The following is a 27421-nucleotide window of genomic DNA, read 5'->3' on the forward strand; positions in this document are numbered from 1 at the left end:
TATAGCAAAATATGAATGTCCTTCCCCAGTGATGTTTCACACAAAATATGGATGCATTAATCCACTTAAGGGTTAAGGAGGAGTATAGAGTTTTAAAGCCAATTTCATCAAAATTCCCCCTTCTGAGCCCCGCCCCTCTGTCCCCTGGGGTCGGATCTAACTTGTTTAAATAAAATATGACAGTCCTTCCCTTCTGATGTTTTACACAAAATATGCATGAAATCCACTCAAGGGTTAAGGAGGAGTAGGATTTTTAAGCTAAAACAAGTACATGTACTCATTGTAACAGACACCAATACGTAATCCCCAAACGACCCTCTCCCTCCTCCTCCCCATCCCCACCTGCAACAAATCAAGAATGCAGTTGCTCAGTGTATGAACATCTTGAACGAATTTTTAAGGTACTTTCATATTCAATGAATTGCCGACGAAAATTTGAAAACAGGAGGTTGTTCCAGCGACAATCTTTCAAAATTTTATCATATTGATCAGCATCATTTAATACCCCTTTATACTAATTTTCATTTTAAAAAAAGACCAAAATAAAACAAGAGGCCCAGAGGGCATGTATTGCTCACCTGGTTTGTAATGCCAAGTAATGTTCTGAATACAGGTTCATTGTTTCTTTTCTGAAGGAATTTTAATATTAACATCTAAATTCCCTATTGGGCCCCACCCCTCCTGCCCCCAGGGGGTAAGAGCCAAAATTTATACAAGTTCTGTTCCTCTTCCCCCAAGGATGTTTGTGGCCAAATTTGGTCACAATCCAAGCAGAACTCTATGACTAGTAGCGATTTAAAGGAAATGTTGACGGACGGACGGACGGACGGACGGACTCACATTAAGGGGTTAAGTGGTATTTTTCTTATGGGGTATCGGTTTTGTCCCAACATTCTCTATGAGGTACAACAATTTTTAATAGTCCAGAACATGCTTAAGTGGTACTGACACCAGACTTTGTTTTTTCTTTTTATCTTATAGTATTAATCTGATTTTGTGCATCATCTTAAAATGCAATATCCAAGAACAATCTCAGTAGATCTAACCTTTTTTTTTTCAGTTGTCACACGGCACAAGACTATTTTGTTTCTATATTCTTATTTCAATCACAGTAAAATAAATTCAAATAAAAAAAAATAAATTGTATTTGTCAGGAGTCCTTTTCATCTTTTTAATCATGAAAAAAAAAATAATCATTTGACTACATGGTATATTTGGCAAAGAATTATGGGGTACAACCATTGCCTGGGATTATGTGGTATATTTGGCTAAGAATTATGGGGTACAACCATTGCCTGGGATTATGTGGTATATTTGGCTAAGAATTATGGGATAAAACTATGTCCTGTAATTACATAATCATCATGGTTATACCCCATAATTCCTAGCCAAATATACCACATAATCACAGGACATTGTTTTACCCCATAATTCTTAGCCAAATATACCACATAATCTCAGGACATGGTTTTACCCCATAATGTCCTGAGATTATGTGGTATATATGGCTAAGAATTATAGGATAAAACCATGTCCTGTAATTACATAATGTATGTGTTATTTTGGCCATTTTAATCATGAAAAAAATTAATCATTTGACTATATGGTATATTTGGCAAAGAATTCTGGGGTATAACAATGTCCTGAGATTATGTGGTACTTTTCAAAGAATTATGGGTACAACCAAGTCATAGGATTATTATATGTAAACAAATGGATAGATTAATTTATAAGATATGTCTGCATATATATATACAGAATTGATCGCCTTCAGTATCTGAACTTGCATACTCCGAATGACTCAATAAATAATATTCATTTCTAAAAAACTTTATTTTTGCTTTCAAGAATACAAATGAAAAAGAACAGTAAAATTCTACAAATAGGGAAAAAAATTGACAATATAATTCACTTTACTTGGCAATTCTTGTACCATTTTTAACGAGTTATGTGGTATCAGCAAATTTCAATATTTCACCAAAATCAATATCATTCCAAAAGCTCCAAACAATGTAATGTGGTACTTACTAAATGCCCATTAACTATGTGGTATTATTTGTCCATAAACCTATGCTATCATTTCAATTCAAAATCTGACAAGAATCGATTCTCAATCCATTAAATTATGTATTGTTTGTCCAAGAATTATGTGGTACCAACAAACTTCAATATTGTACCAAAATCAACTATCATCAGATACAAACAATACTTATGTGGTATCAATGTCCATGGCTAGGTGGTACCAGTTGTCCAAGAACATGTGATATCAATTCAATTCAAAATCTCCCAAAAATCAATTCTCAATCCATTCCAAAATATGTATTATTTGTACAAGAATTATGTGGTACCAACAAACTTCAACATTTCACCAAAATCAATTATCATTCTAGATCAGATACAAACAATACTTATGTGGTATCAATGTCCATGGCTAGGTGGTACCAGTTGTCCAAGAACATGTGATATCAATTCAATTCAAAATCTCCCAAAAATCAATTCTCAATCCATTCCAAATATGTATTATTTGTACAAGAATTATGTGGTACCAACAAACTTCAACATTTCACCAAAATCAATTATCATTCTATATCAGATACAAACAATACTTATGTGGTATCAATGTCCATGGCTAGGTGGTACCAGTTGTCCAAGAACATGTGGTATCAATTCAATTCAAAATCTCCAAAAAATCAATTCTCAATCCATTTCAAATATGTATTATTTGTCCAAGATTTATGTTGAACCAACAAACTTCAACATTTCACCAAAATCAATTATCATTCTATATCAGATACAAACAATACTTATGTGGTATCAATGTCCATGGCTAGGTGGTACCAGTTGTCCAAGAACATGTGGTATCAATTCAATTCAAAATCTCCAAAAAATCAATTCTCAATCCATTTCAAATATGTATTATTTGTCCAAGATTTATGTTGAACCAACAAACTTCAACATTTCACCAAAATCAACAATCATTCTATATCAGATACAAACAATACTTATGAGGTATCAATGTCCATGGCTAGGTGGTACCAGTTGTCCAAGAACATGTGGTATCAATTCAATTCAAAATCTCCAAAAAATCACTTCTCAATCCATTACAAATATGTATTATTTGTCCATGAATTATGTGGTACCAACAAACTTCAACATTTCACCAAAATCAACTGTCATTCTATTTTCAGATACAAACAATACTTATGTGGTATCAATGTCCATGGCTAGGTGGTACCAGTTGTCCAAGAACATGTGGTATCAATTCAATTCAAAATCTCCCAAAAATCAATTCTCAATCCATTACAAATATGTATTATTTGTCCCAAGGTTTATGTTGAACAAACAAACTTCAACATTTCACCAAAATCAACTATCAATCTCTAACATTCAAAAAATATTTATGTGGTATAAAATGTCCATCGCCTAGGTGGTACTTATTGTCCAAGAATATGTGGTTGCAATTTCAACCAAATCTCACAAAATCAATTCTTAACATTTTACACAAAAATGTGGCTTATGCGGTACTTAATCTCCAAAGAGTATGTGGTTTTGTTTGTCCAAGACCATGCAGTATCATTTTCATTCAAAATCTCACAAGAAATTCTTAGTCCATTGCAAAGAGAAATCAATTGTCTAAGAATTATGTGGTACCAACAAATGTCAATTATGCTAAGATCAACAATGGATCTAAACGATGCAAAAAATGCTCGTGTTGTATTAAATGTCCATCGCCTAGGTGGTACCAGGTGCCTAAGAACATGTGGTGGCAATTCAATGCAAAATCTCACAAAATCGATTCTCCACCAATTACAAAAAAATGGTATCATTTGTAAAAGAAGAATTATGTGGTATCAACAATCTTCAATATTTTACCAAAATCAACTATCATCCTAGATCAGATACAAACAATACTTATGTGGTATCAATGTCCATGGCTAGGTGGTACCAGTTGTCCAAGAACATGTGGTATCAATTCAATTCAAAATCTCCCAAAAATCAATTCTCAATCCATTTCAAATATGTATTATTTGTCCAAGATTTATGTTGAACCAACAAACTTCAACATTTCACCAAAATCAATTATCATTCTATATCAGATACAAACAATACTTATGTGGTATCAATGTCCATGGCTAGGTGGTACCAGTTGTCCAAGAACATGTGGTATCAATTCAATTCAAAATCTCCCAAAAATCAATTCTCAATCCATTTCAAATATGTATTATTTGTCCAAGATTTATGTGGTACCAACAAACTTCAACCTTTCACCAAAATCAACTATCATTCTATTTTCAGATACAAACAATAATTATGTGGTATCAATGTCCATGGCTAGGTGGTACCAGTTGTCCAAGAACATGTGGTATCAATTCAATTCAAAATCTCCCAAAAATCAATTCTCAATCCATTTCAAATATGTATTATTTGTCCAAGATTTATGTGGTACCAACAAACTTCAACCTTTCACCAAAATCAACTATCATTCTATTTTCAGATACAAACAATAATTATGTGGTATCAATGTCCATGGCTAGGTGGTACCAGTTGTCCAAGAACATGTGGTATCAATTCAATTCAAAATCTCCCAAAAATCAATTCTCAATCCATTTCAAATATGTATTATTTGTCCAAGATTTATGTGGTACCAACAAACTTCAACCTTTCACCAAAATCAACTATCATTCTATTTTCAGATACAAACAATAATTATGTGGTATCAATGTCCATGGCTAGGTGGTACCAGTTGTCCAAGAACATGTGGTATCAATTCAATTCAAAATCTCCAAAAAATCACTTCTCAATCCATTACAAATATTTATTATTTGTCCAAGATTTATGTTGGTTGTCCAAGATTTATGTTGAACCAACAAACATCAACATTTCACCAAAATCAACTATCAATCTATAACATACAAAAAATATCTATGTGGTATAAAATGTCCATTGCCTAGGTGGTACTTATTGTCTAAGAATATGTGGTTGCAATTTCAATCAAATCTTAACCTTTTACACAAAAATGTGGCTTATGCGGTACTTAATCTGATACAAACAATACTTATGTGGTATCAATGTCCATGGCTAGGTGGTACCAGTTGTCCAAGAACATGTGGTATCAATTCAATTCAAAATTTCCCAAAAATCAATTCCCAATCCATTACAAATAGGTATTAAGAATTACATGGTAGTAACAAACATTAATATTTAACGAAATTCAACTGTCTGACAGGATACAAAAAATGCTTATGATGTATTAAATGTCCACTGGCTAGGTTGTTCCAGTTGACCAAAAATCATGTAGTATCCACCAAGATAACATTTTCAAAAGACAAATCATCAATATCAAAAAGGGAGGCCATGCTCATACAGCACTAAATGCCAAAGAAATATGTAACATCAACATACAATTTCAAGTAATGTAATGAAGGTCTATATGGTACCAAATGTCTTTAAGAGATGTGCTAAAAGATTTGTTAAAAGAAAAAAACTTTATCAATATCCTCCATGATAACAATTCTAGGAGGTACTGAATGTTCACTCAAACAGTGGTGTCATAACCTTATATATTTAATCATCCGTTTTCTTCATCATTCTGAGTACTTTCTTTTTTATGGTTTCCCATGAACGCTTTTGTACAAGACCTTTCTTCTTTCTACTTTTTGCTATTGCACTGGTACAGTCTTTCAACCCTGGATTTTTCTTAAGTTTAAAGTTTTCCTTAAACAGTTCTTCTAGTTCTCTCTCTTCTTCTGTTGTCCACCTTTGTCGTTGAATATGTTCCTTTTTCTTCGCCACAGTCTCTTTCCCTACATCATCATCATCATCATCATCATCATCACCTTTCATAAATTTTGATCCTTCTTGATCTTGTTGTTGGAGTGCTATGTCTGGTCTTGCATTTATTACATCTGAAATAATTTGGAGACAGTACTACAAATAAGAACTGTCATCTGCACAGATGCAAGTTTATGACTCATGAATTGACCTTGAGGGGTGAATTTAGAGACTGTAAACTTGTTCTAAATATTTAGCTTCTATCCATGCATGTATATTTACCCTCTTTACATTTATGTTAAGTTTTACAACAAAGGTTTTTCAGGATAAGTTATTTCACAAAGACCTCAATGGACCTTAATGCTCACATGAAATAAATGGATAATATGTCAATGACTACAAATATGTAGTGTAGAAAAAATCACATTGGGAAATAGAATTGTTGTTATTGAAATGTTCACTTCACCTCTTTATCAGATATTTGCAAATTAACATACCTGTGATATCTATGTCCTGTAATCTTTGTCCAGCATATTTTCCAGCTAGATTTAGATCTTGAAGGAGCATCAATTTGCCAATGTTGACACGTTCAATAAAACCACTGGTAGCTCTATAATGGAGCTTGTGAATGGATGCTGTGTGTCCAAGATGAGTACACAGCCATTCCAGCTCATGGTCCTTCATGTCAATCACCTGAACAATGTAAATCTGTTGCTTATATCTAATCTTTGATTATTTTAGGATACAGGCCTCAAAGGTTTGGTCAGTTGGATTACTGAACGTGACTAAGAAGTATTCATGATGACCAATGATTTCCTTAAGATCATCTATGTTAATAATCCCAGTAGGGAGGACCATTGCCTTTCTAGTTATTCTGCTAATTGCATATATAAATGGCTCTTCCTTACCCATACGCATATAATTTTACAATTCATTTTACTAACTTTGTGTAATAGTATTTTACATGAATAAATAGGTTATGAATACATACTTGGCTGAGGGTAGCAATGTACTTCCTCATCGATACGCTTGTTATTCTCTCTGGTGCTTTCAACGAATGTTCTGCACAGATTGTCTTTAAGGAATCGTATGCCCTCATCACACTGTCACCTGATAAGAAAGAACATGTCAATCTCTTATACAACATCAATGAGAAATTATGTGATAAAACATATCTACACTGAATCAACTCTTCAATATCAAATTGGCCATTAATGAAAATTTTTTCATTCATATTCATGCATATATATAGATTAGAAATTTTAGTAACTTATTAAAGGTCATAATCCATAAACCAACTTTTAATTTGAGTAAAAAGTCTAACCTGTGTTTGCAAACAAGTAAGGGTTCCATGTTTTAATTCCAACAGCCCGTCTCACATTGTCTTCAGCAATGAAAGATAATGCTTCTTTCGTATCATCTGGGACCAAAACTGGCACAGTTTTCCCATTCTGAACAGAAAGCACAAGTGAAATATTTCAGGTTCACAATTGATTAGTTGGAGTTCAAATTATATCTTTATTGAATAATTGACATTTAAGAGGCTGTGCCTAAAGAATGCATTACTCCAGAGACTGTGTAGAAGTCATCATTTAGAAACAATAATGTCAATATAATGTCGATATCATGAATGAATATGTATTGTTAATGTATAACATGTCCTTCATTTTCAGAACGAAAAACTTGAGGTCACCTAAACACACACTTACTCCCATTAAGATTAAACAATAAAACACTTCCAGACATCCTGTAAATGTGCTTACCTTTCCTCTGATTTTGATGAGTTCTTGGCTTTCAACAAGATGCATTTCTAGTTCTGACATATCGTTTCCCAGAAGTGCAGAGTCTGCCTCATCAAGCCCAATTGATCGTCCTCTGTAGTTTTGTAAGCTGCAAAATATGTGCAGATGCATATATACAAGTACCTCAACTGGCAAGTGATTGCTAGGACACATAATAACACCGACATTCAACAAAAGAAATTCTTGACAAATACGCAATATTTCAACAAACTTAAAGGATCTACATATTTCAACAAATTTAAAGGACTTCATGATGGGCGCCACATGTAGTATGGAAAATGCTAATAAAATCACCAAAATATATACATATATATCTTAAGGCTTATTCTATATAAGTACTGCTATTGTTGTTAATACTATACCAGAGACATCTTTTTTCAGAATTGCCAATTCCCTGTCATATATATCACATGTGAATACAATATGGCCCTTTTCTATTTGGAGCATTAAACTGAGAGGATGTAATTGTTATTGTTTACTGGAAATGTAAAATATTTACCTAAGGGCTTCAAGCTCGCCACTCCTCCGTTTGTTGTAAGTCAGTAGTCTTGTTTGTACCAGCATAACTGCTCGTCTGTATGTATCAATGTCTTTTTCATACTTCATTGTCTTCATTTCATTCACTACACGCCCACCAAGAACAGACAGGTCCTCCGGAATTGGTAGTGGTGAAGCCGGTTTATTCACTTTCATATCCTGCAATTTTAAATGTGCAAGCTTTGAAACCCGTGTTGACCACTCCAGTTTGATAAGACTTGAGAACTCCTCAGCTTCTTGCTTTTCTTCTTTATTGCTACTGCGTAAGGCTAAGCCAAGTTTAATGTTTGCCATTCTTCCTATGTCAAAACCAATTTTAAGAGCAGCGGAAGGGCTTTTCAAATCTTCTTCATCATCGTTTTCCATATGAGCACACAGAAGTGCACCTTCACATACAAGATCAAAATATTTGGGTTTCAAATAGTCTGATAAAGTTAGTTTTTCTGCAGATAAATCTTGTAAGTGATGTAATAATCTTGCTGATCCTCTCATTCGTGACGAGGTGTAGTATTTTCTTTTGATTTTATTTCCCAAGTTTCTTCTCAGCCAAGTGTTTCCCAGTGCAACTATTAACGGATCAGCTTTTGCAGAATTGGTCAAACAGTCCCTTGTCATTATTGGATACACTTCCTTCACTAGTCCCTTGGATGCCTTCTCATTTATTTTTCCCATGGCAAATTCCGATCTTAATATAGCTTCACCCTTGGTCATTTTCTTTGTTTTAATACTTCCAGGGCAGGTCTTTTGATGCTTGAAAGACAAGGATTCCTTCTTGATCCACTCAGAACATAAAGGACAAGGCCCATACTCATCACTTGAGAACTTTCCCTGTTTACGAGCAATAATGAGTTCTCCTTCCTTCATCTTTATCACTGTCATATTGTGCAAGTCATCCCCTTTATTTCTTAGCAATGTCTGTTTGGCTTTTAACTGGTCCTTTTTTGCAATAATTTCTTCAGCTTTTGAATTTCCTTTCTCTATTTCCTTTTTCAACCTTAATAACTCTATACAGTCATCATGATCTTTATGACAACGGAGATGCTTCAATATGTTGGTAGACAGCTTTTTGCACACAAAGCAACAGTGATAATTATTATATACTCTGTCTGTAGCCTTTTTCCTTCCTGTCTGGGAAGTAAATGATTTGAGTGTTTTTCGGACATAAATTCCTGGATGAACTTTATCTCTAATGATGAATTCTTCATTTAAGAACTCGTGTGAACACTTGCCAGGCTCATCTTCAACACCTTCGCTGATCATGTCATCATCATTTCCTTCCAATTCATTATCTATAGCGTCCATGTCATTGTCTTGAATCAAATCCTTTCCTAATTCACCATCTTCAAAGTTCATATTGCCATCACTGACCGCACCCATATCCATATTATCTTCGCTCAGTTCGCTGGTATCCATATCTGAATCTGGGACGTAATCTGAATCTTCTACATCATCTTCATTGTCAGATGGCCCTTCGACGTCTAAGGTATCAGTAACTCTGAAGAGGTCCTCAGGAGGAGGTTCCGCGTCTTGAACAGGCGACGGCCTTTTGATGTCTAAGGTATCAATAACACTGAAGAGGTCCTTGGGCGGAGGTTCCGAGTCTTTAACAGGCGATGGCCCTTCAACGTCTAAGGTATCAATAACACTGAAGAGGTCCTCAGGTGGAGGTTCCTCGTCTTGAACAGGCGACGGCCCTTCAACGTCTAAGGTATCAATAACACTGAAGAGGTCCTCGGGAGGAGGTTCCGCGTCTTCAACAGGCGATGGCCCTTCAACGTCTAAGGTATCAGTAACACTGAAGAGGTCTTTGGGAGGAGGTTCCGCGTCTTGAACAGGCGAAGGCCCTTCGACGTCTAAGGTATCAGTAACACTGAAGAGGTCCTCAGGACGAGGTTCTGCATCATGAACAGGCGAAGGCCCTTCGACGTCTAAGGTATCAGTATCACTGAAGAGGTCCTCGGGAGGAGGTTCCGCGTCTTCAACAGGTGATGGCCCTTCGACGTCGAAGGTATCAGTAACACTGAAGAGGTCTTCGGGAGGAGGTTCTGCATCATGAACAGGCGACGGCCTTTTGACTTCTAAGGTATCAGTAACACTGAAGAGGTCTTCGGGAGGAGGTTCCGCGTCATGAACAGGAGACGGCACTTCGGCGACTAAGGTATCAATCACACTGAAGAGGTCCTCAGGTGGAGGTTCCTCGTCTTGAACAGGCGACGGCCCTTCGACGTCTAAGGTATCAGTAACTCTGAAGAGGTCCTCGGTGGAGGTTCCTCGTCTTGAACAGGCGATGGCCCTTCAACGTCTAAGGTATCAATAACACTGAAGAGGTCTTCGGGGGAGGAGTTCCGCGTCTTGAACAGGCGAAGGCCCTTCGACGTCTAAGGTATCAGTAACACTGAAGAGGTCCTCAGGACGAGGTTCTGCATCATGAACAGGCGACGGCCTTTTGACTTCTAAGGTATCAGTATCACTGAAGAGGTCCTCGGGAGGAGGTTCCGCGTCTTCAACAGGCGATGGCCCTTCGACGTCTAAGGTATCAGTAACACTGAAGAGGTCCTCGGGAGGAGGTTCTGCATCATGAACAGCCCATTGTATATCTTTCCTCCACATTTGAAGAGTTTCTGGTTTCCTCTTAAGTGTTCCTGTGAAGATGAAAAGCAGAATAAATGATGTACATATTCTAGCATTACATGAATTTAGTGACAAGTTATAATAATTAACTCATCACTGAATATAAATCATGACCAAAATGAAAAGGTTATTAAAAGGCATGGTAAGCGTATTTTTTCTGTACATGGAAATACAGAAACGTTAAAAAATACTCAATTATTACAGACATTAGATGTTCTAACAAGGAAGCAAAGCAAACCTTGTTTAAATCTGTCCTATGAACAAGACAAAAGGATTAAAAGTTATCAAAGAATACAAAAATTTATCATTGTTCATCATTAGTAGTCAGAACTTTTTTCAAAAGAAAGTTAACTCTAATAATTGCAATACTATTAATCATTAAATATCTATAAATTTACTTAATAACTACAGATCCATGGACAGGTATTGTTGCAGCCCTAACAAAAAAAAAATGCATAGAATATTATGTCAATGTTGGGTTTTAAGTTTAAAGGAATATTTTGCAGCCCGAGATATTTTTTCATGGATCAGTTTTATAAGCACTTGTTTTATATAATCAAATAAAACTACATATGTACCATCAGCTGCAAATTGTCTGTCCTGTGGTGAATTTGGACAATCAAAATAGGTGTACTTTTTATGAATACTTCTCAATAGTGTAAATTTAAAACATCTAAATATAGCGTACAGAGATTCCCAAAATGGAGTCGCATCTACTCATAAATGTTATGCAAAAAAAATTTGGAAAATTCACAAGTGTCAAATGTGTAGCTTTCAATTATAAAACATTTTTCTGCTGACATTACTATTTCATTACCAATTTTAAATATACATCACAGATATACTCATATATACACCAATATTTCATAATTGTATACTGGCCTGCTAATACAACATGATTTATTTTGCCAATTTGTCTAACTAGAACAAATTACCACAAATCATATGTTAAATGTTTTGATGGTAAATCCAGGCATATGATTTCCATAAGAACATGAAAAGATGTCATTGTTCCTTTTTTATGAAGAAATTAACAAAAGGCCGAAGGGCCTTACTAGTAATGGTCATCTGACTACCTACATCATACCTGTTTAGCACATAAATTCATGTATATAAAGTAGTGGTACTAGAAAAATCATGACTCCATGTAGAACCTTTTTAAATATTATAAATAACCATTTGGCTGAATCTCGATGGTGGTGGAACTTGAGAAGTTGTGTAAAATGATTGCAATCACTTTACAAAATGGCTGTTGTAGCTGCCATGCCTTTGAGTCAGATGACCTAAAAACTAGTGGTGTACAGGGCATCCAGTTGACTCTCGACTTTAAGCAATTTCAGGAGTCAAAAAACATTTCTCAGAAATTAATCTGAAGGGTTGAAACATATGTCAAGTAGGCAAATCCCTTCAAACCCAAGAGTTAAATCTCTATCTCGAGAGTCAAAGATATATAAAGGTCAAATGGGTGCCCTGGTGTAAGGATTTACTGATGCATCAATGCATTGTATCGCAGGATAATGCATTGATACATTGTTTATAACTGAATTGTATCACGATACTTGAGAAAGTTGTGTTTGTCTTCCTTGATCAATGTCTGCCAAATGTTTATATTTATAACAGAAACGGGTGATTCACCACAAGGAGGGTGAAAGTAAGCTCATGTGGCTTATAATGTTACTTGTTGGTTTTATTGAAGTTTTTAGGGAATTATTTCATGCCAATATAAATAATTCCTCGCAGAACAGTGATTTTTCAGCCTATGTAAACAAAATCAGCAAATGATCTCATCCCCCCCCCCCCCCACACACACACACAAATAAAAACAATCTCTTTCCCCCCTTACTGCAATGCAAAATTCCAACTCCAAAAAAAAAATATATATATGGAAACTGGCTCCTGGTGCCTATGTTAGAATATCAATCATGAATGGTAGGGTCTCTTTGGTGCTTGTCGCAGTACTTTTGCTTCAAGCAGGCTGTCTTGTTCACTTCAAGTGTTGAAGGCTTGGCACATTTATTTACAGCATAAAACTAGATATATAGCACCTTGACCAGATAAAACGATGCTCATTCCTGCACTGCAGAGTGACTAAAAACACCAAATTGGCAATCAAATTATGTAAGCTACAACTTAAATTTTTTCCAAAAACTTCCCTTTCCATGATAAATTCCCAAATTAGAGGTAAAATGTTGTTTCCCAAAATACCCAGAAAAATCACTGGTTAAATGCAATATCAGTTGTCAGTTATAATAGTTACATACTGTGTTAAGCAAATGGAGCAGTGGCTATCTGATACATCATCGGTTTCTCATATATCGCAATACGTATCATATTGTAAGCCCTGTATCGCAATACGTATGATATTGCCACATACCTCGCGATACACAGCCCTACAATAACAATAAACCATAAAATTTCAACAATAAAATCAACATCGAACATCTGTTAATTACGTTCTGCCATGTTGGTCCACAAGTCAATATTTGATAAAGGAAATATTTTCTTAGCAGGCAATCTGTAAATCAATAGACAATTCATAAAAGCAATTATGCTAGAATTACGTTTGACATATATGCAATAACGCACTGCCACTACAGTGAGCAGATATATATCTAAATAGCATCACATTAAGTAAACCACCACATTATGATTCAAGCATAAAATATGAACAGTCAAAATATTCCTCAAATAAGAATCCCAACTGATTTCACTTCACATTTATATATATAATTATATCATTGTAAATTCTGGCCAATTAAAAGCTCTTTAAGCAAGTTAATATATATAGATTACTAATAATTTTCTGATACTTGTACAGAAGTGTGAATAATTTCATTTAGAGCCATTAATGTCAAATTAAGAATTTATGAAAAGAACACATTTGTCCTTATTTTAGTTCTTAACTTCTTATATCATTCAAGAATCTTTGGTGAGCGACACAAGTTGATCTTTTTTATCAATTGTATTTGATCTTCCATGCTTAATATTGCTTTTATCAGATCTTTAAAACAGTTGTTACACACAATCGCTTTTGAATACATCTTACTTCAATTTCATATACCAGGGTATTTTTTCCACTTACACAGCATTATCCGAAAGGCAGTAAACCATGTATGTAATATTGGAGTCCTTTTTACAAATGATTTCTTCAATCCTTGATGGCCATGGCAGTTTTCCTCTATCTACCATGGCCATCACAAAGGAACCAACTTGTACAGCTGCAGATATGGCATCAGTATCATCCCTCTTTCTTTTGCTGAAAGAAAATTTCAATCATGTGAGCTACGGCGACGTAACTGAAGGAACTGAAGTACACCACATCGGCAGTTTAGGAAACAAACTGACACCTTTTCAACAGATGTTTTGATTATAGCTAGTGAGCATCATCCCAAAAACAAACACTGCCTGCAATTGTAAATGATGTACTCACGTTTTTAATGTAATACTGCTGAAAGATACCAAAAACTTTGCAACTGAAATGGCCGCCATTTTGGTGTTAGGTAATTGTAATAAAAGAGCCAGATGGGTATAAGAAATCCGGATTTGAAAAAATTTCCAAAATTTGTAATTTGTAAATTTTAAAAATAATTGGATGATAATAAACATGTCATGAAATTGTACAGATATGTGTTAGAAAATGCTTAATTTTTATGTAGTGTTTTATCAATATTTTTTTTTATCTCTCCAAAGTTACATTTACAGTACCATACAGTAACTCGCATGTATAGTACTCTACCAGTTGAAGAAAGCATCAACTTACATCAAACAAGCCCAGAAGCTTACCAAAGATGTCATATCAGCGATTCAGCGATACAGTCTGTTTTTAATATTTTGAATACACAAATAGTGATGGGTGCATAATCCCATAATAATCTAGAACTGTGAAACACATCAAAATAATTTCAATTTAAAAAATCAAATAATTCTAATTATTTTTTAAGGCAATTAATCTGGATTCAGTAAATGTGACAGTGAGATTAAAATGTTATTATTTTTTGTTATTTTTATTTTAATTATAACACTAGGCCATTATAATCAAATTGTGGCATAAAAAGGATTATTCGTGCTGCGCCGCGCAGTTTGCAATGGAAAAAAAGTTACCATAGTACAGCGAAAAAATCCTGGGGAGAACACTGACTTGTACAGCCAAATACCAAGTAAATGCCATAAAAATCGGCAATTGTAACTCAAAATAGATTTTTCAATATATAGAATGTAAAAGTTATTGATCGTTCATTGTGATTCTGTAAGTAGAAGAGGACGACTGATAACTGGATGGTGATCATCTTGAGTATTGATTCTTCTTACTTATTATGTATGCAAATTTTCAATGAAAGTAATTGGACTAATTCTAATTTGTAGATTACTCAACAGAATTGGAATGGAATAGTTACCTTCAAAATCAAAGCTTCCGAGTGTCTTGAGAGCTAATGTAATACTAGTGACATCCTGTGTTTCAGCAAGGTTCCCCACAGAGCCTGAGGTAAAATTGTCAAATTGGACAATGAGAAGCAACTAAGTAATAAATATTCATCAAAAAGAAAATAGCATTGAAAATTAGCGTAAAAAAAACTCTGCGAAAAAATATGTTATGATATGAGATTACTAACTAGTGAATTACCCAGTACGTATATTCAACTACATTGTATTATGCTTAAAGGAGCATGTTACTTTTTCCCCCCAAACAATTTTGAGAGACATTAAATCCATTTTTACCTGATACTGGTATTGGAAGTGTTGGAGAGTTTGGGGCCCCTGGATGCTTCAAGGGACGACCAATCAGAATCAAGGATAAGCTTTTCAGAAGCCCATCCTGTATCTCCTTTTTGAGCTGAGGGATTTGAGTGGCTAAATCTTTCAAGGCGGCTGTAAGAGCAGGGCTAAAAAAAGAAAGGAGAATTTCAATTATGTTTTTTTTCCAGATTGGTGACAAGTATGAATTTAGAATATGACAATCTCTAACTAATTAGAATATACCGTATAGCCATTAATTTTACAAAACCAATTTTTGAGATATTGCAGGACATTAATGTTGTCACAAATATTTCAATTTTATTTTCCAGTTCAAAGTCAAAATCACAATGCAGTTTTACCCACAACAATAACCGACCATACAGTAGAGCTGTTATCATATATCGGCATCGCGATATATCATGATTGTAGAGAAGAGACGACGATATCGTTAAAAAAACTTATACCTACGATATCGTCGTCAGCCGTAACCCATCATGTGTTAGTTGGAAAGGAAACAAAAACATTGCACAGTCGGACACAGACAGAATCTGATTGACTTGTAAACAAACATCTAATTAAAAGTATCACAAATAAACATTCGTTTTGATGAATGTTTCAGTTTATTTATTTACAAATTACACTCTATATTGTACTTTCATGATTGGTCCCCCAAACATGACTTATATTTCCATAAATTCCTTTTATATTTTACTTGGCAAAAATCGCGATATTATCGTGACGATATCGTCAAATTTTGACGATATCGCGATGCACATTTTCTCTACGATAACAGCTCTACCATACAGTATATATTAAATTACCTCAGTCCTGTAGCAAGCATCGAGTCCAGCATGTCACGGACATCCTTCGTCATCCTTGGACCAACAGCTCGAGCCAACATACTAATACATGTGAACACTGCTGGATCTACCACAAAACTCTTGTGTTTCCTACAAACAGAAGATCAATATTCTTATAAATGATATGAAATATTATAAAACATGTGACTCTGTCATGAAAGTCCATAAAACATAAAAATGAAAAACTAGGACTCGTCAGAGTGGACGTTTAATACCCCCGCTGCACATATTTAGTACCATATTTATCAAAATCTGTCAATAGTTTAGGAGGATTTCACCTGAAAAAGCTGTGTCTAAAGACAGACAGACAGACATACGGACAGACAATCAGATTCCAGTATACCCCCCTTAATCTCCTTGTGAGGAGTATAACGATGAGTTTTTTTGGTATCATACAGCACTTTTAAATCTTTTGCTCAGATTTTTACACTTTTCATACTTATGTTTGACCATATTAGAACTTGGTTACCATTACTAATAACACTAAGAGTTTTATGATTTAATGTTGCAATATAAACTAGAAATATCAAGAAATACACATCCCAACCTCCATATAATGCAATATAATGGAAAGTTACCTCCCTTTCAACTCAAAATTTCATAGTGGTAGCATAAAAAGTTCTAAATCAGATGCCGAAAGCTTTCCCCTGTTATATGAGATTTCATACTTAGCAGGCAGGTCTTTTGAAGGAAGAGAGTTTTTGAGGACCTCCATGATCTTGCCGAGATGTTTTGACACATCCTCCTCCACTGAGATGGACAAGAGGCCCAACGCTTGGAAGGCCGCTGTCCTTTCTTTAGAGTTCTTCAAGGTCAGCAACAGGAAGTTGATCGTTTCCTCAAGATACCTGGGGGAAGAGTTTATCATAAAGATTAACAGAATTTATAAATAATTCTTCAAATTAAAAATATTGTAATATACTTATTTTAGGTCAGTCGAAATTTTAGTGCAAACAGGAACTGTAAATTATGATTTATTAGTGCAGATATAAATAGAGCTATATGGTGGATCCATACCGGAAATATAAAAATTTTGAGCTGTACATAAATTAGCGCTTTAAAGACGACACCTAAAGTGTTAAAATAAAACTACTACTAAAATAAGAACATTTACAGTACCTTATATTCCATAACTGCTGTCAAACGTAACCCAAGTGTATTCCATTTACAGTTAGCAATTGAATGTTTTGAACAGACTAATCAAGATGCAGACCTAGTAGTAATGATAACAAGATGGTGAACTCACAGTTTGGAGAAGGCAGTGTGATTGAAGGCCGCTAGTCGAGGGAACACTATCAATAAGGTCTGTTGGACATAGGTGGAGCGACTTCCTTTGTTCCTCAAGATTACTGTACACACCTAAAATTTAAATCCCATACCAGTCTAAAATATCTCATATACAAGAAAAATAAATTTCAGACTTGAAATGAATATTTGTGTTCAGCACCAATTGAATAGTTATGGTCAAGGTAAAAATTTCTACAATTCAAAATTCAATAACACTTTTCACTGTATTAAGTAAAGCTATACCTTATCAAAATTAGTTGTCATTAATTCCTTGCATGAATGACTTTCAAAAAATGGTATCTTCTGGGGCACTTGGCGAGATCCCATGCCGAAGTTGGTCAGGGGAGATGACTTTTGTTGCAGTTGTTGTAGAGCAATGACATTTCTTGGATTTGTGCTTCGATGTTTCCTAGCAACAGAATATTCACAAATATAGCCATAAAATCTATAACACGAAGGAGAATGTAAGAATTGAGTCTTTTCCAGACATAAAAAATCAGCATCATACAACATACATTACCAAACTAAAAATGTCTTGGGACCAAATTTATAACATTAACTCCACTAAAACTAGAACTCTTTAATGGTGTAGCAAATGTTGCATTCTATCTAGTTTCACATATGAGTCTAAAAGTGAAGCAGTGGCTGTCTTTGACATGACAAATCAATTTTGTGTTTATGCTGTATGACAACAGGTCAAGTTTGTTAAAAATACAGGACAAAACGTAGGAAACCGGCCATATGAGCCACAAATTTACCTTCCCTTAAATGTGTCCCAAATACCAGCATCCTTACACAAACCTCACCTTGACAGTCTTTTCATGTAGATATTTGTTGTATGGTAATCTCTTCCATCTCAATTTCTCAACCTCTGAAAACCAAATGACAACTTTGAATGACATAACCTGAAAGAATATTCATTCATATTTCTAAAAATAATTACCACCATAAACTATATTTATCTAACACTTTATCTAAACCAACTTGTACCAGTATTTGAATTATTTCAATCTAGAAACTTTTTAACGGATAAGTCTCGTTATCATTCAAAACATGGGACTAAAAAAATGGGACGGGATGCACATAGCTGGCACAAACTTTAAAACAAAGTGATAGAACTTAAATCTGATTCTGTTTGATATGGAAGTGATTTATTTTGTAGTCATGGACCCCTAATAGACATTTTTGATGTGTAGCCATTAAGGGTTTTTTCTCAGTCAAAATGTTTCAGCCACAAACATTAATGTGAATGAGAATTTTCTACTAAGAGATTATTAAACCCACCCTCTACCTCGTACGTTGCTACAGCGTAGTAATTCGCTTGAATGATGAGGCAGTGATTCCGTTTGAGTTGCCCCCAATCATCCCTTCGAAAGTTTCTTCTCACGAGCTCATGCAGATCATCAAATCGCTTCTCGGCCGTCCTCTCTAGCAATTGCTGGTGGTGGTTATAACAATGTGTTACCCTTGGTATTTTAGGATGCATCAAAAAGAGTTTTTTTAAAAGTGTTTTTCGTCTATACAAGAGTCAAAGCTGGACCTTAAGCAAAGGTATCAAGCATTTTAAGTTATTTACAATGGACCTGTTTTGCAGTTTAGATTCCTAACTACCATGGCACGGTTTGTGACCTCGGTTTGACCTCTACCTACCCTGAACAATTGTGATCTTTGTTTGACCCTACCTACCCTGTACTTTTGTGACCTCTGTTTGACCCCTACCTACCCCCCTGTACCATTTTGACTCTGTTTGGAACTACCATGTACATTGTGACATAAATTTGACCCCTACCTACCCTGTACCATTGCGTCCTCTGTTTGACCCCTACCTAGACTGTAATTGTACCTCTATTTGACTATCTACCCTGTACCATTTGACCTCTGTTTGACCCTCTACCTACCTGTACCATTGTGAACCTCTATTTGACCCCTACCTACCCTGTACCATTGTGGCCTCTATTTGACCCCTACCTACCCTGTACCATTGCGACCTCTGTTTGACCCTACCTACCCTGTACCATTTGTGACCTCTGTTTGACCCCTACTACGACCTGTACCATTGTGACCTCTATTTTGACCCCCTACCTAACCTGTACCATTGTGACCTCTGTTTGACCCTCTACCTACCTTGTACTATTGTCACCTCTGTTTGACACACTACCTACCCTGTACCATGTGTGACCTCTATTTGACCCCTACCTACCTGTACCATTGTGACCTCTGTTTGGACCCTTACCACCTACCCTGTACCATTGTGACCTCTGTTTGACACCCTACCTACTCCTGTACCATTGTCAGACCTCTGTTTGACCCCTACCTACACCTGTACCATTTTGGACCTCTATTTGACCCCTAACCTATCCTTGTACCATTGTCACCTCTGTTTGACCCCTATCCTACCCTTGTACCTTTGTCACCTCTGTTTGACCCCTACCTACCCCTGTACCATTGTGACACTCTATTTGACCCCTACCTACCCTGTACCTTTTGCGGACCTCTGTTTGACCCCTACCTACCCTGTACCATTTGTGACCTCTGTTTGACCCCTACCTACCTTGTACCCCATTGTGACCTTCTGTTTGACCCCTACCTACCCTGTACCATTGTGACCATCTGTTTGACCCTACCTACCTGTGGTACCATTGCGACCTCTGTTTCGACCCCTACCCCCCTGTACCATTGTGACCTCTATTTTGTACCCTATCTACCCTGTACCATTTTGACCTATGTTTGACCCCTACCTACCCTGTACCATTGCCGACTGCTATTTGACCCCTGACCTACCCTGTACCATTTTGACCTCTGTTTGACCCCTACTACCTCTGTACCATTGTGACCTCTGTTTGACACCCTACCTACCCTGTACCATTGTGACCTCTGTTTGACCCCTACCTACCCAGTACCATTTGTGACCTCTGTTTGACCCCTAACTACCCTGTACCATTGTGACCTCTGTTTGACCCTACCTACACCTGTACCATTGTGACCTGATGTTTTACCCCCCTACCTACCCTGTACCATTGTGACCTCAGTTTGACCCCTACCTACCCTGTACCATTTGTGACCTCTGTTTGACCCCTACCTACCCTGTACCATTGTGACTCTGTTTGGACCCCTACCTACCTGTACCATTGTGACCTCTGTTTGACACCCTACCTACCCTGTACCATTTTGACCTCTGTTTGACCCCTGCCTACCTTGTACAATTGTGACCTCTATTTTGACCCCTACCTACCCTGTACCATTGTGACCTCTGTTTGACCCCATACCTACCCTGTACCCTTGTGACCTCTGTTTGACCCCTACCTACCCTGTACCATTGTGACCTCCTGTTTGACCCCTACCTACCCTGTACCATTGTGACCTCTGTGTAGCCTTAGATTCCCTCTGTGATGTAACAGCAAGATGCTGCTTAAGGGCCGGCAGCAGCTCCCTTCGTATAATTGGTTGGGGAAATAAAAACAGGTATATCAGTATGGCCAAATAATAGATTATTTAAGCATTGAACTGCTTTTAGTTGGAATTCATGAGCCAATATGAATGCAAACTGGGGAAAGGTAAATTTAATTGAAAGGCGCTTGCGCTTCATGTTAAATTTACACTTTCCCCATGTTTGCATTCCATTAATGTCATGAATTGCCAAACTAAAAGCAGTTCAATGCTTATATTTTACCACTTAAAATTAGTATCAAAGATTTTTTTAAAACGCCACTTAAAAAAATTCAAATTTTCCGCCTTGTCGGTCCAGTGTGATCAATGAACGGAAAGCCAACAGCCTGTTTTTCCCAGATTCAAAAATATAGTCCTTCCGTCTTACAAAACACAACAAACAATAATAGTCAATGTACTTTATGTATTTAATACATTTGGAATATTTCAAATTGAAAAATGAAAAAAAAAAAACTGATTGTTCATTTTTAATTTTATGGATAGGTTTTTTCAAATATTTTTTCCGCCTCGTTTGCCGCGGAAGGTTATAACAGACATCAAGAAGTCCGTGCAGTGAGTGAACATCACGCTTAACATTAGTGTCGTTCACGCTTCACTTCAGTTATTATGGTTAAAATTGAACACGCAATTCTCGAAAGACGAACTTGTGAAGAATCCTGGAGTGATATTACTAGTGCTAACATTCACATTGCTGTTTGACACGAGTGGTTGAGCCTGCGTCGTCTCGCACGATGAAGGTGAGTTTGAAAATGAAACTTGACTGGAGGGGACGGACGCCATTTCTATGTCACCTGTCGCACGCGTTACAGTGGCTGATGGAGCGCTCCTTGTCTTGATCATGACTGACAGACTGTCGCTGATGTCTCTCTTCTGTTTTGTGGATACGGAACGATTATATGAACGGAGAGATGATTCACATCGATGATCCGACATGAACATGATGTGTCTGGCTTCATATCCAGTGTCGTTCAAGTACTGTATGGCCGTGGCCCGTAGACAGTGAGGAGTGTACGGAGCGTCAACATCAGACGATTTACATATGTCCGAAAGGAAACGAGCGAATGTTCTGTGTGCTAAAGGTTTGGTGTTAAACCAAACATCAGTTAATTGAGGAGAAAAACACAAGCCAACCAAAAACTTGTTGTATTGGTTAAATAATTTGGTGGCGTTTTTGTCTGTTTTTTCAAGGAGGAGTTTTAACATCTTAACAGGACAGGATGGTGATTCAGGACAGCTGTACATTCTCTTTCCGATGTTTGCCTCGTGAGAATTTAACCCTCCCTGGTGATTTTTTTGCTGTGTCGTGTGCGTCATTGTGACATATTCCCCGGATTCATCATTGTGAAACTCAAAGGACTGTGGTGTTAATTGATGATGGAACTCCATCCCGCGTGTAATGAAGTGTACCGATAAATTGTACCATACACAGTGCCGTAGGATTATGGGAGAGGAGGATGCTCTAGAAAGGTAGGTGGCTATTTTGTGTAAATGTTCTGGTTCAATAATTGGCTTGTGGGCAGTTGCCTTACTTTCGCCCGTTTTTTCCCTCTGTTTTAATAAGCCGTCTAAGACTCCGTTTGCCTGTTTAAACTCACGGTCTCTTACTATGTCCAAATTTCTCCCAATATCAACAAAATACCTATTGATGGCCCCTCTGATATTTTTCAATGTGTTTTTGTGATACAGTTCATTTTCCGATTTTGGTCTTGCTGCAACATAAAAATGTTTTAGAATCTCAGCTAGGTCCTCGGCAGATACACTTGTCAAATCTACGGGTGTTCCGCGTTTCTCAATGTTCCAATCTGGAAAATGAAAACGGAAGTTTTTGAAATGGGAATAAAGAAGAGAGAACGTCAAACGTGTAACATTTGAAGCCGTTTTGTTGATTGCTTAAAACATTGCAACAATAAACGTGTTTTAATTGATTTTATACGTTGTGACACTATCGACAAACTACCGAGCCACAGACTCTGAAACTTTTTTTCTGTTTTGATTTTTTTCTGCTTTGATTTCTTACCTTGAAATATTCTAATGCCCCAGGCTGTATTCTTCTTCGTTGACTTACTCTGTCTGCTTTCAAAAATGTTGGCTATTTCTTCATGGGTTGTGTCCTTAAACCGCTTAGGTACTGCCGGAGACTCTGGAGGGGGGAGGTCAGTTATGGCCGGTTTGGTCAGCTCCTGTTCCATACGATTAGCCAGCTCTAGCGTACTCGCTAAACCCTCTACATCTAGATTCCTTATATAGTTGATCAAGTCTTGATCTGGCTCTTCTAGCTCTATTAATGTCTTCTGTGGGTAATGAAATTTCCCAAATTTGCCGATATACCCAAGTCTGACATGTCCGAGGAATCGTCACTGTCCATGTTTGTTGACAAATAGCAGACGATTAAAACAACGCTGCAGCCAGGGGGCGTTTTATTTTTTCGTTTTATTTGATAACATTCACGTTGATTTTATTTTAAAGATTTATTATATTTTTTTATCGTAATTCATGTTTTTATTAGTGAATTAATATGTGTTTAGATATCACAAACTTGTAATCTCGTTAGAAAGTGGTTTCAACGTACAAGGGGAGGTATCCGCAATTTGTTTACATGATACGGTGTCAAAATATTCTTGCGCCGGTTGGCAGTATTAATGGGAAACAAGTCTGAAAAGCTATATCCTGAATTTTGATCAATGTGCGTTAACTCATTAACCCCTGAAGACACATTTAGACTCTTCTAATTCAAAGACTAGACCAGTCCATCTTGAAATTTCAGGGGTGCATGAATTAGGATGTTTTCTTTCTATACCATAATAAGCTAATATACAAAATGGCAGGCAAGCTGTTTAAAATCGTGGAACATTAGAACCACAAATTGATCCCATATACAAGTTAATTAATTAAACAAAGTAGAACACATTCACTATTTAAAATTGATCTCTTACCTTTGGGTCCCGAACAGCTGTAAAGATGGAGTCAAAGAACTGTTGAACTTGTTGAAAGAAGAATGTTGGAGTACACACAGCTAGTTCTTTAAGGACAAGCACCTGTTTAATGGGAAACATCCAGATTCATAGCAGTATGAAGTAATGAAATTTTTCTTAAGGTCATGGTGAAAATGCGTTGATTTATTAATTTTCTAGAAAATTTTCTAAGTCTTGACAAAATAATGTGTTTGGTATACTTTAAACAAACTTAATATTGCAGCTATTAAATTCTGTGATTTTCAATTTAAAACAAGTTTGTGAAGACTAACACTCGCAGATTTAAAATTTGTCTGTAATTATCTATCAAAACAATGATGTAAATGTTATTTTGCTGAGATGAATTTTCACAAAATTACTTGGATCATAAAATTTGTGAAAGCAAATTGTACACAAAAGAAAGTTACCAGTATTTTACAGTAAGCAATGAAATCTGCACACACAAAAAGTTCTAGTGTTTCTATTCAAAATCAATAAAAGTTAATTCTCCTCAGAAATCCTATCTTCCATATAAAGTTCTGCTCCTGAATAACAAAAATATTTCATCAATTATCTTACAGCAGCATGTCGTCGGTTTTCCTGGCGGTCCCCGGTCAGCCACTCCAATGCTCGCTTCACCTCAAAATCGACATAGTCTGCAGCAGATGTGCCGGAGGATAACGCCAATATCCCAACTGCTTTGGCAGCCATCTCCATGACACTCACATCACTCGACGGTAACAGGTTTCGTAAGTAGTTGGCAAAGCGACTGATTCTGGTGGACATATTACCCACGTCTACTGCTATCAGACTCACTGTTGATAACAAAAAATAAATAAAACAATTCAATTCTGTGTGATGGAACAAGTGAAATACAGGAAAAAAAAATGGAATTTTGTGTTTTAGTTCAACAGATAATTCAGACAAATTGAATATTCTGTTCAAATAAATCCAAGAAAATGTAATGCTTAATCAAATGAATTTACTCGGTTGATAATTGTCAAGAAAAATAACCACTATTACTTTTAAAAATGTGCAGAAAGATTCGCAGGGGTGAATATTTCTTAGATGCGGAATACTCTGTAAGTCTCAGTCTGTGAACTGCTTATATAACAATATCTTTACATGTGATCTGTCCATCCGTCTTTTAATTTAAACTGAAGGGGTGGTCACTATAGGGTACATGCCCTAGGTAAAATCATTGGTTGTTTTTCAGTCATGTGATGTGTTTCAAACTATCAGATATGCTGTTATATATAAATATAAACATGAGGTATGATTATACACATTGTATATGGTTAATTGGTTATCGATCATTACCAATAGCCAAAATTCCACCCTTCCTTTCATTAAGATCCGAGCTGGACACCATCTCAAAAATATGATGATTGAATTCATCCATGAACGACGTGTGCTCCTCCAGCTGCATCTCTCTCAACTCTGTGCTGACAAAATGGTGGAGGTCATTTGCCGCCTTAACTCGTACATCTTCTGAACGACTTTTCAGCCCAGCAATGAACTGGTTCATTGCAGCTGTGTTAGCCATGTTGATTTTGTTCAGGTGAGACGAATAAGATATGTCAACTCACTTTTTTTTAATCTGAAATATAAAAGGAAAATTGGCTATTAGTCTATGTCAACGATATGAAGAGGGTGTAAATTTTTTTCTGTGATTTAGGAGAGGTCTGAACATCTGAAAACCTTTCACATCATAAAATTAAAACCGTATTTACTCAGTCTCTGTAAGTCAATGGAGGAGCTCCTCTATTTTGTTTCCATAGTAAACTGTTATTGAATCATGTTATATAGCCACTTACCAGTATAGACATTCAAATGTTACAATAATCAAATAAGTTTGAAAAAAAAATTGATCCAAAAACTAAGTTATTATATATAGCCATCTTAGTCAGCTTGTATATCATAGACAGTTACAGACCTATGTTGTAACAGGTTACAGTTAAATATGCATTAACAGCCAAACAACTGACTGTCATAAGAAAAAGCAATTAATCAACAATCTTTATTTTCCCTGCTGTTATATTCATTATATATAAGTACACTTACAAAAAATGAATCAACAAATAAATATTATACTCAACAATGTATAAATATGTTGACATTGTCCATAGTTGAAATGCAAAAAAAAATCACCATTTCTCTTGAATTTGTTAATTTGAATACATATTCTGTAATTGAAACAGTTTAATCTGTTAGTTATGATATATGCAGTATTTTACAAACCTCTATCAGTACCAGGTATATAGTCTATTATTACATTTAGTGTCTATTTTACTACATCTAATGTCTATACGTTTGATTTCCAAGACATGTCTTATGTTCAATCCTTCATTACTTGAGCCTTAAGGCTCATTTGTGGTGCAGACTTGTTTACTTCAAACCTGTACAATGCCTGCAGCCATTAATATCAGTCTGGTTAACCGCTGAATAAAAGTTGTTTGCTATTATGTTTTTCAGAGTTGGAAATGAAAAGCTGTCATTCTTTAACTTGCTATTACTTAGTATTGAGTGCATGCAAAATTGATCTCTAATTCTTTATCTGCTAACTTTACTGTATCATATAATAAATGTACTAATATTGAATGCATGTGTATGTAATAACAACAGTAAATTAATTTTATGCCATCTCCCACAGTCAAATAAACTTAATTATTTGAATCTAATTATAGAATAGGAAGAAAATAAATGTTCAGAAAAATAATGAGGGCATCTCCAGATTGTTAATTGTTGGAGCAAATTGGAGAAAAACATCAGCTTCATGAAGGTAGTAATGACTAGTCAATAGTATTTCTTCTTCTTCCAATTTAAGAGACAGATGAAGAAAATACAGTAAGCAAATTTAATTTTATTTTGGGTTCGACAAAGTTTCCTTGAGTTGCAAATGGTTTCTTTCAGGTTTGTTTTGTTGGATCAAAATAACTAGTTTTACTATTTTAGGACAAATCGCCCATAAAAATGGACCGAAATAAGCCAGTTGATTAAGTTCTTTCTAATACACACATATACAGGAAAGCCATCTTGTAGCCATGCGGAAATGAAAAGGGTATTTCATCATAACGTATATGCCAAATCGTTCATCACCTCTTAAAATGCCCCGAAGCTTGCAATTGCTACTTGATCTTGCATAGTAAACAGTCTTCGGCTCTCCTCTCGTGTTTCTACCGGAAGTGTTTTTTTCATCACAAATCTCACGAGAGTTCATAATTCAGTCTTTATCTTTCATTCTTTTTTCTTCTTTTAACAAAAAACACACACCCAAATAATTGTCACAAATCGAGTCGTTTTTTAATAGTTCAAATTATAACGTCAACGTTGATAAAAAACATTAATTTATCCTGAAAAATATCCCTTAAAAAAATCTTCATCTTTACAGACACGTGAC

The 27421-nt window shown here is 35.9% G+C and overlaps 4 protein-coding genes across 5 annotated transcripts in view; all 4 read right to left on the reverse strand.

Moving 5' to 3' along the window:
• The window catches only part of LOC138319164 (uncharacterized), a 169700-nt gene that overhangs the window by 53473 nt on the left and 88806 nt on the right, over positions 1 to 27421 (reverse strand). The window lies entirely within an intron of this gene.
• Positions 1157 to 19530, reverse strand: LOC138308176 (uncharacterized). The gene is made up of 16 exons (XM_069249123.1): positions 19522 to 19530; positions 18908 to 19061; positions 18425 to 18494; positions 17867 to 18032; positions 17583 to 17695; positions 17005 to 17184; positions 16298 to 16426; positions 15459 to 15622; positions 15137 to 15220; positions 10555 to 10753; positions 8074 to 10404; positions 7536 to 7662; positions 7097 to 7223; positions 6764 to 6882; positions 6270 to 6465; positions 1157 to 5906 (listed from the first exon to the last, which is right to left on the reverse strand). Exons 1-16 carry the CDS (start codon positions 19528 to 19530, stop codon positions 5566 to 5568), a joined length of 4509 nt encoding a protein of 1502 aa, XP_069105224.1. The 3' UTR covers positions 1157 to 5565.
• Positions 21549 to 23291, reverse strand: LOC138309793 (uncharacterized). The gene is made up of 2 exons (XM_069251006.1): positions 23088 to 23291; positions 21549 to 22872 (listed from the first exon to the last, which is right to left on the reverse strand). Exons 1-2 carry the CDS (start codon positions 23257 to 23259, stop codon positions 21668 to 21670), a joined length of 1377 nt encoding a protein of 458 aa, XP_069107107.1. The 5' UTR covers positions 23260 to 23291; the 3' UTR covers positions 21549 to 21667.
• Positions 23264 to 27199, reverse strand: LOC138308185 (serine/threonine-protein kinase mTOR-like). The gene is made up of 5 exons (XM_069249132.1): positions 27121 to 27199; positions 25342 to 25621; positions 24601 to 24836; positions 24004 to 24105; positions 23264 to 23308 (listed from the first exon to the last, which is right to left on the reverse strand). The coding sequence occupies exons 2-5, from the start codon at positions 25565 to 25567 to the stop codon at positions 23264 to 23266; spliced, it is 609 nt and encodes a 202-aa protein (XP_069105233.1). The 5' UTR covers positions 25568 to 25621; positions 27121 to 27199.

Source organism: Argopecten irradians, chromosome 1 (genome assembly GCF_041381155.1).
Source record: "Argopecten irradians isolate NY chromosome 1, Ai_NY, whole genome shotgun sequence".
In the NCBI taxonomy this organism is placed as follows: domain Eukaryota; kingdom Metazoa; phylum Mollusca; class Bivalvia; order Pectinida; family Pectinidae; genus Argopecten; species Argopecten irradians.

Bases quoted from the DNA above. Each gene is read 5' to 3' on its own strand.
- LOC138308176 (XM_069249123.1), bottom strand. The intron at 10,754-15,136 runs GTAACTATTCCA...TCATCTTCACAG, and splicing joins CGGAAGCTTTGATTTTGAAG to GAACACTTAAGAGGAAACCA. The intron at 6,466-6,763 runs GTATGTATTCAT...TACATTGTTCAG, and splicing joins ACATTGCTACCCTCAGCCAA to GTGATTGACATGAAGGACCA.
- LOC138309793 (XM_069251006.1), bottom strand. From the start codon at position 23,259: ATGGAACAGGAGCTGACCAAACCGGCCATAACTGACCTCCCCCCTCCA. The intron at 22,873-23,087 runs GTAAGAAATCAA...TTCATTTTCCAG, and splicing joins GGGCATTAGAATATTTCAAG to ATTGGAACATTGAGAAACGC.
- LOC138308185 (XM_069249132.1), bottom strand. From the start codon at position 25,567: ATGGCTAACACAGCTGCAATGAACCAGTTCATTGCTGGGCTGAAAAGT. The intron at 24,837-25,341 runs GTAATGATCGAT...TGTTATCAACAG, and splicing joins GGGTGGAATTTTGGCTATTG to TGAGTCTGATAGCAGTAGAC. The intron at 24,106-24,600 runs GTAAGATAATTG...CCCATTAAACAG, and splicing joins AAAACCGACGACATGCTGCT to GTGCTTGTCCTTAAAGAACT.